The 12,816-nt window shown below is 35.0% G+C and overlaps 1 protein-coding gene across 4 annotated transcripts in view; it reads right to left on the bottom strand.

The window, feature by feature from the left end:
* The window catches only part of LOC128025437 (protein quaking-B), a 35,103-nt gene that overhangs the window by 2,646 nt on the left and 19,641 nt on the right, over nt 1-12,816 (bottom strand). The window contains exons 5-8 of one of the 4 annotated variants that reach the window (XR_008186157.1): nt 8,439-8,582; nt 5,390-5,477; nt 4,502-4,789; nt 3,123-3,912 (exon numbers count right to left, since the gene is read on the bottom strand). Coding sequence is in view for 2 of the 4 variants with exons in the window: in XM_052611808.1 (XP_052467768.1) it covers nt 3,123-3,197; nt 4,502-4,792; nt 5,390-5,477; nt 8,439-8,582 (598 nt within the window). In the remaining 2 variants the exon portion in view is untranslated. Of the gene's footprint in view, nt 1-3,122; nt 3,913-4,501; nt 4,793-5,389; nt 5,478-8,438; nt 8,583-12,816 lie in introns of all 4 variants that reach the window. The other 3 variants (XR_008186156.1, XM_052611809.1, XM_052611808.1) reach the window with 3 other exon arrangements.

Below are 12,816 nucleotides of genomic sequence, written 5' to 3'. Positions count from 1 at the left end.
CAAAATCATGAAGGCCTCATGATTTCACTCCAGAACCCATCTCCAAGGTGAAAATGGTTAAAGAAGCAAAGAGGCAAATCAATTATAGAGGCATTATGAATCAAACTAACAGCACTTAATGGTTAGTAGCAGTCAGTAGAGTTTGGGTATTTGGAAAAACTGACGGAAAAAGGGCATCAATCCTGGATTAAAAGATACTAATATATCGAGGAACGATCTTCTGACTGCTATTAAGCATTCGAGTGCTGCTTCGATACAAAGCCACAAAGCTGCTAGTGATGATATGGATTCATGAGTAGTTACAGAGATGTGACAAGAGAAGTAAAACCAGAGAGTCACAGGCTAAATCAAAAGATTTCTAGACAGTACAAAATGGTTGGTGGTTTTTTAACTCAAGCTTTATTGCCTTTAAAACTGGACTATTTACAAAAAAATACAGAACGCTAATCCAACAGAATGATACTAAAGCATATAGGCTGAAATTTTAGGGCTAAAATAACACTGGAAACACAAGAAAACAATTAGAAAGACAAATCTACTTGTTTCTCAAGACTATAACTTATGAGACAAAATATCAAGACTGTCATAGGTACGACTCCCTAAAAACAAAGTGTACCCCTTCTGGAAAAATAACATGGTATTGTTCTCTAACATGTTTACTAGTATAATTTCCCTATTCATTTACAAATACAATAGAATTTCATAAATGTTCTTGCTTTATAGTTAAACATATAGCTTTCATAAACTCATCTTAAAAAGATCACACAAAATAACTATGTTCTTTTCCATACATTTGAGAGAGAGAGAGAGAGAGAGAGAGAGAAAAGAAGCTTACTGCAAAACAAGAAACAAACAAACCAAAAATGGAATATTTCTTCAGTTCATCTGTTGTACTTGTGCTAACAGGCGCCACAGTGTGTGACCGTCCTGCGTTGATAAACATCTTATGAGGTTTTGCCGTTTCTTTGCTCTGTCTGAGTATCGCAGACTATGAGCTGTTGATTTAAAATCTTCAGTGCAAAATATTTGTGCCATATTTTTATGATGAGGAATTTCTTGAATGGGGAGTTTAAGGGATCATAAGCACTCCGAATCCTCTTTATAATGCTCTGATAATGCACCGAGCGGAAGTAACCGTTTTTTTATGTGCAGTGCATATGATGACTTACACTCTCAAACAAGTCCTAACCTTCATAACCGTCCAGTCTATCTAATGTGACACCGTCCAAGCCTGGTGCTTGGGATATTTCATTCAATGCCTTTCCTTTAAAAGCATTTTCCCTTGCTCAGGAATCTTTCTGTGGCTGTGGTCAGTAAGCCAGACAAGATAGATTCGACATTTTGTGCAATTTCACAATTGTTATGCATTAAACTGGTCAGTTGTATTGGTCTATTAAATTATGATAATTATGTTAAAGTCTTACGGGTGTGAAATTAACTTATATTGATCAGTAGATTCTCACGTTTACAGTTTTTTCAGGAGTCATAGTTATTAAATATGTACAGTTTTGGCACATTCGTGTATTTGTAATATGAGTTTAAATCAGCTTCTTAATAGCAGACTTTAGAAGCTGGTGCTGTAATTCCCTTAGATCCAGTTTATTTCCATTAAAGGCATATGAAATATTTTGTCATGTATATGCTCAATGACCCTAGCCAAATCCTTACTTTTAACCTAAACGACAACTATCAACTGATCTATGGATAAAAACTGCAGTAAAAAGGTATAAATATGTAACATGAGAAAAGATTGCAGACAGTACAATCACTCAGGAATGAATTATGAAAGTAAAATCAGAATTTTGCAGAAGTTCTTCTGAAATTAGAAACAGCTTATAACAGGCCTGAAATAATATACAGTATTGCATTTTCTCAAAATGATTTAGTATACATCTGTATCATAAATTGGGGGAAACCAGCATTGCTCCCATCTTCTAAACTTTATTTATGCTGGTCTGGACAGGTTGAACCATAAATAAGTTTTTTATTATATCAGATGAGACTAATTCCTCCAAACCCTAAATCTTGTAGGTTGTTCCATTATTCAGAAAGTAAAAACTCAAAACTGTTTCTTTGAAAGCTGCCGAAACACTGTTTCAATGGATCAGAATAAGAAAGTAGATTTACATGGGACACTAATGTACTTAAGTGACATTAAATTATCTGAAAACACTCTAAAACTTAGAAAGGATATGAAAGGAATGACGAATGAAGGAATCAACAGAAGCAAACAAACAGGTGAGCTCCATTACCCTTCATTGACTATGAGCGTGAAGGCCATCATTACGTCATCAGTGTAATGGAGCACAGTGGACAGTCAATTTTGCTCCATAAAGGTTCTCCAAAGTGGTTCTAACACTATCACACTAGCTGTTTTTCATCTACATACGTCCACTAAGCTTTAGGTCATGCTTGTCTCAAAATACAATGCATTTTAAGTGCTGAAGTTATCAGATTATATTAATAGTCTGTTCCAAAACCTGGTGAACTGCCTATAGAGGCATGTTTATAATGTACACTTCATCCAGTGTGTTCTATGTATCTTCATGCTAATTAGTTTAGCAACATGCTAACCTCAAACTGGAATTTAAGTTGGGTCTCCTGTTCCCTCCCTCAGAGCGCCATTTACGTTCTGTGTTGTTTATATAGAGTGTACATTAAAAGTTCCATGGTAGTTTGGATGCTGTCTTAGCAACTCACTAGATGAACAACACTTAAATCTCAGAGCTTGGAATGTTGTCATCACAGGTTTTTTAAAACCTACTGTTTGATGTTAAAACCTACTGCCAACTCCTTTTTTTAACAGTATTCTATTTTTTAACCTTTGCTTTATTGACCCCGAGAACATTCTCAAAATATAAATCAAGTAAGCTGAAAACACCTACAGTTTCTAGGCTGGCAGGTTTAGTGTGTAAATGAACCCTGCACAGTATGACTGGCACGTACTATACTTTATAACAGCAACACTGAAATCTCAAATGATGCTTTTTTGTTCGGCAGGTTAGAAGTGACTAAAACATTTCCTCTCTTTGTATTGAGTGAGATGCAATGAAAAGCATACTAAAGTTCACACACACACACACACACACAGAGCAGAGTTTGAACACTAGAGCTAAACTAACCTCGTTCTGCGGTCACTACCCTTTGGTAAGGATGGACGCGCATATCCTGCCTTCGTACTTTAGTAGTCACTGCACCTGCTCAAAGCGCAACATTGCCAATAAAACAAGAATTAACAGATTATTCATCATCAAAATACATTAAAACTACATTTCACACAACATTGTTTCACAATCAAGGCTTATAAGACCAAATTACAAGGCAAAATTGACCGTTTCTCCAGGGCCCTGTTATAGTGAAATCACATCACATGCTGTAGCCATTTCTCAATTTCTGCATTTCTATTAAACTTTCACTGATTAATTTATACATTGACTATAGATTCCCTGTATTCCGCTCAACACACCAGATGCTTCAGATAATATGAATTCACTACAGGCTATTTCATGGAGGAAGATTTTCACAAGCATGTTATATTAGCAATAATACTGATCACTCTCTAAATATCTAAGATCCAGTTCCAAGTAAAAATAATAGAAATATTACAAGCTAAACAAATATAGATTACCTTTCAAACAGAGGAATGTAATAAGGCTTAATTATCAGTATTTACCTGAAAATATCAATTTTTAATCTATGTATAAGTCAACAGAACAGTTAAGACCAGTGTAAACATGAGTAGTTATGATGTTTAGTCTTTTGTTTCTTATAAAAATCAGTTTCTTCGTTTGCTCTTTTGTCTTTTTTTTTGTTCCAAGGCAGCTGTAAAGCCAAGCATTTTTAACACTCGTATGGGCTGAGGACTGTGTTAAACCCCTGAGCATTACTAGCCTTTTGTCGGGAAAGCCATACCTACAAGGACAAGACAGAATGAAGGAGTTAGTCTAATTTAAATGATAACAAAACTAATATTTTGACTATATATGAGGAGTTCAGATGCAGAAGCCTCTAAATGCCATCTGAAATTTTCATCTAAAATTAGGATTTTTATCAAGTTTCTATATTTATGTTCAGTTATTTCACTTTAATAGCCTGGAAAAGGACCTGCACATTGCCACTAAAGTAAAATGACTCAACCTATGCATTAGGAGCTTAATAAAAATCCTAATTTTAGATGAAAATTTCAGATTTAGAGGCTTTTGCATCTGAACTCTTCATATATATATGTGTATGTGTGTGTGTGTTTTATAAGTATATATAACATTAAAAACAGAACACACACATACATTAATTTTAATATTATATTTTTATATATTATAAAATAAGAAAGGAATATATTAACATTAATTAAAAAGAAATTATAATAATTTGTTATTATATATAATAATAATAATAAGTTAAATTAAATATATCATACTGCCAATCCCTAACTCCAAATCGTGTTAAATGCATAATCTGTACAAAACACCTTTAAAGACAACAAAATCATCAAAACTCTTACCTAAAACACCACTTGAGTCAATAGGATATTCAAGAATGGAGGTTGGTGCGAAGGTGTACTGGTAATCGTAGGGTGCATAGATGATGCCTGACTCGGGGGTCTGGGGTAAGAGGGTGTGGTGGGGTGTGCCTGTGGGCATGATGGCAGAGGTCTGGATCTGTCGGATGAGTGGCATGAGGGTGGGTGCGCCGGGGGCAGGGGTACGCAGTGCCGCATGAGGCATCACCGGGGAGTGGCCGGTGATCATACGGGGAGCTTGTGCTGTGGCGGCCAGGGAGAAGGCTAAGGCTGCTAAAAGAAAGACAAGATGCACAAGTGCAAATACACAAAGATGTGAGGGGAAGAGAAATTGAGGGGCTAATCAATCATTTCAAAAAGTAAACTAGCTGTCTATGCAAATATTTTCACACAAAAATAAACAATAAGTTTGCACTGTGCACATGGATAGTGCTTGCATGGCCACAAAATAAATTATTGAAGTTTCTATTACAGTCTATTATAATCAATATTCAAGCATTCTTTTAATAAAGCTCACAAAAATGACTAAAACTGAAATGATCCACTAAGATCTACTAAGACTTTCTGTAAGATATATGTTAAATTGCTTGGGTTGAACTAACTGAAGTTATAACAGGTTTAACATGCCTGGGTTTTAAACAAATCTCTAACCAGAATGTTGACAAATATCAATATATCGCTGCAATTGTTTTCCAAGCTCTATAAACATAAAGCTAAAAATCACAAACAAGGCGAGTTGTGTGTAAAAGCCAAATAAACTCTTTTTTTTAAAAAAAGAGATAGAGAGTTTTATATAAAGAGATGGATATTTAAGGGGAAGAGAAAATGCACAGATAAACACAGGTCGATGTTTGAAGATGTCATTCTTACGTGACTTGACATTGGCGTCTCTGTAAGTGCCGTTGAGAATGGCCAGCTCCATCAGCTGCATCTTTTTCAAGCTGTCTTCACCTTCGGCCTGTACACACACACACACACACACACACACACACATATATATATATATATTTTAAGTTAAAGTTGTTAGTAATAACTTATCACTTATTAGCTTACTTAATAAAGCTCAACTTCACATTTTCTGCTAAAATGTTTTAGGAGGAGGCAGTGCAGTGGTGCAGGGAAGCTAATGTTTCACACTTGCTAACAGCTAGCAGATGATTCACTCTGCCACTGTTAAAACAAGCCTGGCCCAAAGAGCAGGAGGTTAAAGAAACAGATTGCATTACTCAACAGCGGGTGCTGAGATCAACGCCTCACAGCATTCTCCGTTTTGCAACAGCTCATTCTACAAGCGGTTTCCCCCTTATACAGTTCACTTCCCCTGAAGTGGACATAGTTTTGTCAGTTTGTGATGAAGTGGTTCATATAAACTGGTGGCTCTTAACTAAGGGGCTTAAACCCACAAGAGAGCCTCAGCAAACTTCCAGGGGACCTGTTTGATCCATTTTGTTTGTTCTGTTATTCCCAAAGATCCAGGATTCCCCAAGTCTTGGAAAAACCGGGATATGCATATGAGGAAGCCTAAAGCCTATTTTTTTTTTTTTTTTTTTACTTACAATTAATTTAGTTCTGAAAAGCTCTTGAAATATTACCAGAAAGTAATTTTGAGTAAAAATGTGGTTGTTGCTGTTGTTATTTTTTATCCAGTAAAACAATGAACAATTGGAAAAGTAATGAAGCCTTTGGATATTATTGTGAACAGCAGGAGGCTGCATACTTTGCTGAGAGCTGCCAGCCAAATGCCTGACGCTAGTGCATATCAACCACGTAAAATACATTTACAAATAATCAATTTAAACTTGCAATGAAGGATGAGTTGAATTTGACAACAACAGCTTAAAAATGTGAATTATTCTAGCGAAATCCACTTCTCTCCCATTAGCTTTCAAGAGGAAAAGCAGTAGAAAAAAAGTGGAAAAGCCAAACCTTTTTAAAACTATATACTATAAATTATCTTTTCATAAACTGGCAATACAAGATGATTTAGTTTAGTCACCACTCATTTTAGGAAAGAAACAATGTTAGAAAGACTACCGATTATAGTCTCTGAGGGGAAGAATTGTTTTCTGAATATTTAGGGCATTGAGCTCAAAATCAGACACTACAAGAATGTTTTTCTACACTGGTGGTGAAACGTTCAATGTTTTTATAAAATGACTATCGAGAAGAAAGAGTCTTCAGTGGCATCACAGCGCATGACATTGACTAGAACAGACCTGAATTAAAAATAAATGTCAAAACATTTTCTTCGGACAACATTCTATTACAAAAAGTTATTTCTCAGACCTTTTAATAAGTGGGCAATGACAAAGAAAAAGAGCTGAATACTCTTCCCTTGAATGGTTTGATGAAGACAAACACAATCGCAGTGGGTTTACCTTCAAGACGGGAGCTTCCTGGAGTAAACAGCGCTAAACTTTCTAAAGAGCTTATTCCCCATTCAGGACTCCATTGCAGAGAAAGAGCACAACTGTCAATCAAGGATCAGTGCATCCCAGAGGGTTACCATGGTAGCACCACAGGGAGTCCAGAAGCCCTCTCTCTTTGACAGAGCAGAAGGGATTACCATACACAATTACACAAATTTCCCAAATTCCATCCGCTACTAATTATATCCTGCTTTTTTATGTTAAATAGCTGTTGTTCACAATATGAAATACCACAGAATCAAGAAAGTTTTTTCTTCATTGCACACAAAACGACTTTCGCAACAGTGTTATTTTAGTATATTTTTATATTCTATTACAGCATTTCTTACTATTTTTAATTTTAATTTACATTTAAGTAACTTTATACATTTTTTTTTTATATTTCTATATTTCAGCTTAAACTCAGTTGTAGTTGCCCAGGCAACATTTTTAAATATTAGTATTTCCCTCCAATATTTATATTTTATTTCAGCTTTAATTACTGTTTTAATAGCAGTTTTAGCTTTAGTTAATATTAACAACACTGATTCAAAATCCAAAATAGAAGAAAAAAAGTAGTATGCAACCTGTTTTCCGGGTATTCAACAAAGAATAAAAAATGTAGGGCTGTACTATATTTTATGCAACAGTAATTGACTTAATTATGTCTTTACTTGATGGAGAAAAAAAATAAAAAATAAAAAAGATAAGGAGGCTTGGTGATGTCATGCGAAAAAGCTAAATCAGGACAAAGACCCCATATTAACAAATAGGTCCAATTTAGAATTCAGTCCTTGTTTAACTTTTAATAATTATATTTTAGTCTAAAATCCTAAAAAAGTGACTTGTTCTTCTTGACATTTTACAGTATTCTCCCTAAATTAGATAACTCTGATGCAAGAATATTGCTAAATTTCTATGTCTGCCTTCATAGGTATATTATAATGAAAAACAAAAAAGAAAGAAATTGTAGAAAACACTAGAGAAAAAGAAAATTTCTCTCAAACCTCACGAGGCTTCTAATGGCACTTCCTCCTAACCTGCTGTCACTTCCTTTAGACCCAAAGGTTAATTGGCATTCAGCTCCGCATCCCAGAGCAATGGTGAGACTTTTTCTTTTGAGTCTTGACCCTTCAGTCCTGTGCTCCTCATTAATTTATAAGATAATTAAAAACTGCCCATGGTGCTCACCTTTGCACATCTGGGATCATGTGTGCTCAGGGGCTCCAAACTTATTCTCATGGAGGCAAACAACCCTGTTCTCTGCTTCCTGCTCACATCTACCTGTCTGTGGATGCAGAGCGACTAGCAGGGAAGCAGAAGACCTGCTGAGCGCAGCTCTTTCAGTTAAGCACGTTCTCCTTAGAGTAAATACATTCATCAGTGACTAAGCAGCATTTCCATGAGTCTTGCTTGTTGAGGAGAATCAATGTGAATTTGCCACTCAACACATTTCTTTTAAAACCTCATCTTTGTATGAAGTCAGGAGAACAGAGAAACAAATGGCTCACCGCAGGGATTAGCAGTTTCTTGACCTCCTCGGCGGCTCTCTTGAGTTTGATCTCAGCACGGTTCTGAGAGTCTTCCACAGTGATGAGGACGTGCAGTTCTTCGTTCAGGTGTTCCCAGTTGGGCTTTCCTCTGTTTTGCTCTTCCTGTTCACAGAAAACATAAGACCTATTTAAAAACCAGGGCTCTGCACCAACTCAATTCCTGAATTTGAAGCGAGGCATCAAATAAAATACAAAATTGCAATTTAAAATTTGAATACAAGTAAAAAAAAATAAGTGAAATGTATAGTCTTTTAGGTAAAAAAATTTTTTAAAGTAGAAAAACAATTGTTAAGATAGACAGTAAGATCAAGAACTACACTGATCAATAGATAGAACGGTAGACAGATAGATAATGATAGATAGGTAGACAGAAAAACAATGACAGGCAGATACATAGTATGATAGACATAAGGATATAACAATAGACTGAAGATAGACAAGAAGATAGACAGAACTGACTGATAGACCGACCAATAAAATAAATAACAGAGAAAAACAGACAGTGTTAGAGTGAAAAACAGAATGACATACAGAACGATAGACAGACAGACAGACAGACAGACAGACAGACAGACAGATAGATAGATAGATAGATGAAATGATAGAACGATAGAACGATAGATAGATAGATAGATAGATAGATAGATAGATAGATAGATAGATAGATAGATAGATAGATAGATGAAATGATAGAATGATAGATAGATAGATAGATAGATAGATAGATAGATAGATAGATAGATAGATAGATAGATAGATAGATGAAATGATAGAACGATAGATAGATAGATAGATAGATAGATAGATAGATAGATAGATAGAACGATAGATAGAATGATAGATAGAATGATAGATAGATAGATAGATAGATAGATAGATAGATAGATAGATAGATAGATAGATAGATAGATAGATGAAATGATAGAACGATAGAACGATAGATAGATAGATAGATAGATAGATAGATAGATAGATAGATAGATAGATAGATAGATAGATAGATAGATAGATAGATAGATAGATGAAATGATAGAACGATAGATAGAATGATAGAACGATAGAACGATAGATAGATAGATAGATAGATAGATAGATAGATAGATAGATAGATAGATAGATAGATAGACAGATAGATAGATAGATAGATAGATAGATAGATAGATAGATAGATAGATAGATAGATAGATAGATAGATTAAATGATAGAATGATAGATAGATAGATAGATAGATAGATAGATAGATAGATAGATAGATAGATAGATAGATAGATAGATAGATAGATAGATAGATAGATAGATAGAACGATAGATAGATAGATAGAACGATAGATAGATAGATAGATAGATAGATAGATAGATAGATAGATAGATAGATAGATAGATAGATAGATAGATAGATAGATAGATAGATGAAATGATAGAACGATAGATAGATAGATAGATAGATAGATAGATAGATAGATAGATAGATAGATAGACAGACAGATAGACAGAACAATAGATGAAATGATAGAATGATAGATAGATAGATAGATAGATAGATAGATAGATAGATAGATAGATAGATAGATAGATAGATAGATAGATAGATAGATAGATAGATAGATAGATAGATGAAATGATAGAACGATAGATAGATAGATAGATAGATAGATAGATAGATAGATAGATAGATAGATAGATAGATAGATAGATAGATAGATAGATAGATAGATAGATAGATAGATAGATAGATAGAACGATAGATAGATAGATAGAACGATAGATAGATAGATAGAACGATAGATAGAATGATAGATAGATAGATAGATAGATAGATAGATAGATGAAATGATAGAACGATAGATAGATAGATAGATAGATAGATAGATAGATAGATAGACAGACAGACAGACAGACAGACAGACAGACAGACAGACAGACAGACAGACAGACAGACAGACAGACAGACAGATAGATAGATAGATAGATAGATAGATAGATAGATAGATAGATAGATAGATAGATAGATAGATAGATAGATAGATAGATAGATAGATGGAACAATAGATGAAATGATAGAATGATTGATAGATAGATAGATAGATCCAGAGATAGATAGATAGATAGAACAACAGAACAATAGATAGAAAAATAGAATGATATAACAATAGATAGACAGACAGACAGACAGACAACCCCAACTGTACAATTAATAGAAACCCAGGGGTGTTTTTGAGTCTATACAGGATTTTAAAATGACGAAAAGGCTAAAAATAAAGAGAGGAGACAGGAAATGACTGGTGAATGAATAAGAGGGGTGGGTGGGTTTGGGAAATTACTCTAACTTGAGTCTCTCACATAAGCGCCACTGGAAGACATGTAAAAGTATGTGTACAACCCACCAGGCCACATTTCCAAGAAAGTGTTTCTCAAAAGTATTTTCCAGGGACATTTTTAAGACTCTGGATCGATTGCCTATGAGCATTCAGATCACTTCCTGTGACTACATAGCGCATAGTTTCCATGGAAACTTTTCTAGACTCTTGAACACATGGACACCAAACACCAACAGACACGTAGCGACAGTTAGCTTGGAGACAAGTGACTGTCAATTTATCTCAGGGTTCAGACGGCCAACAGCAGTGACAAGCCGGTTGCCATAGAAATGGCCCAAGCATTGAGCCTTATTGAATGCATTGTCTCCTGCTGGGTTTTCATCACAGCGGGGCTTATGTTTACGACCTACAGAACAATCAATTACTGTGAATTCGTTCACTGCCTTCTGAGGATCCCGCTTCAAGCAATCGCAGACATCGCCTTGGCCTCAAGGGTAAAGTCTAAATGAGAGAAACAAAGACATAGACATCCCAGCCACATCCTTGACCGAGGACACTAGTCTCAGATCACAGTTGGTAGCGTTGTATTTGCTAATGAGTGGCTGCCTCCTCCTCAGAATAGAGTAATTATATGATCAAATATGTGCATCCGATAAGGCAGCAGTCTAGTGCACAGCTGGTTATGTGATAATAATACCTATAATTTTGACTCCGAAACAGTCTAAGCAACAGCACAATGCAGAGAGGTTTTCTTCTGGCCTACTTTTTATGTGGGTAGGCAAGTTTGAGCACAACACAGCAAAGTGTGAAAAAGTTGCTTGCATGATGTCCATAACTATAACAGCTATAGATCAACAGTGAATGTAAAAGGCCAATCTAACAAAAGCTATAAATTACAAAAAAAATAACATCACCTGCATGATTTTAGCAAGCTTTCTCAGGATTTGTGCACTTAATGGCATATTTTGGTCTATATTTGAGTTTTATCTGAACTGACTTTCCCTGTTTCATCATGTGATATTATAAACATAGCAGTTTGCTATAGGAATAATTGACACAAAAAAAAAAAAACATGTCACCATTTACTTAATGTCATGGGTTTTGAGATCAGTATGACTTTCTTCCTTCTGTGGAATACAAAAGGAGTTATTATTAGGAGAACATCTAACATCTTAGAATGATGACCATGATATTTTCAGTGAATAAGAACTTAAATGTCAGTATGTATCTCACATGAAGTTATTAAATGGCTTGAAACATAGTGTACAAGTCTTGTGCACTACTTTAATTACTTTAATGTTGCTTTTATGTTTGTTTTGGAAGGGGACCAAGTACTGTACTAAATAGTACATTCTGCTATGCTTATCTTTTTATCTTCCGCAGAAAGAAAAATTAAAATAAAATGGTCAATACTTTTCACAACCCAAAAACCTAAGCCTATTGTGTGTTTATTCCAGGAAATGTGACAGTAAATCCAATTTAGGGAGAAAGAACAGATGCAAATGCCATTTCCTATTGATGCCTGATTTATTTGTCCCTGGCTGTAACTTTTCTTATTTCTCTCTCTTCCTTGATTGTCATATATTTTACAGGATTAATGCACACGTTTTGCTCTGCTGTCACAGTAGTTAATTCAGAAATTGTGTTTGCAGAACACAGGTCTTGATGGTTTCAAAATCTATCTATCAATTTTGCATCTTCAAAAACACTCTGCACGGATTTAATTTTGACATGCAATTATGACAAGAGTGTTTTGAAAAGCATAAGGCCTAGTGGCTGCTGTCAGAAAACAATGATGTTGAACTTGAGGAAACAGCTGAGGTTTAAAAACTTTCGATTTCAGTTGTCTATTCTGTTCTTCCTAGATGTGCAACACCTCGTCTTGCTAAGAATGCTGAGCCAACAGTCTGTTTTTCTGTCTTGACCAACGAAACAGCCTTCATAAGCATCCCGTGTGTGATAAACATAGGTTGTGCAATAAAGTGAGAGAATGGCACTTTGCTTGAGGCATGTCAGTT

Source organism: Carassius gibelio, chromosome A12 (assembly GCF_023724105.1).
Source record: "Carassius gibelio isolate Cgi1373 ecotype wild population from Czech Republic chromosome A12, carGib1.2-hapl.c, whole genome shotgun sequence".
NCBI lineage: Eukaryota > Metazoa > Chordata > Actinopteri > Cypriniformes > Cyprinidae > Carassius > Carassius gibelio.
The sequence above is the reverse complement of the archived record's forward strand: the minus strand, read 5'-3'. Positions and strand labels throughout refer to the sequence as shown.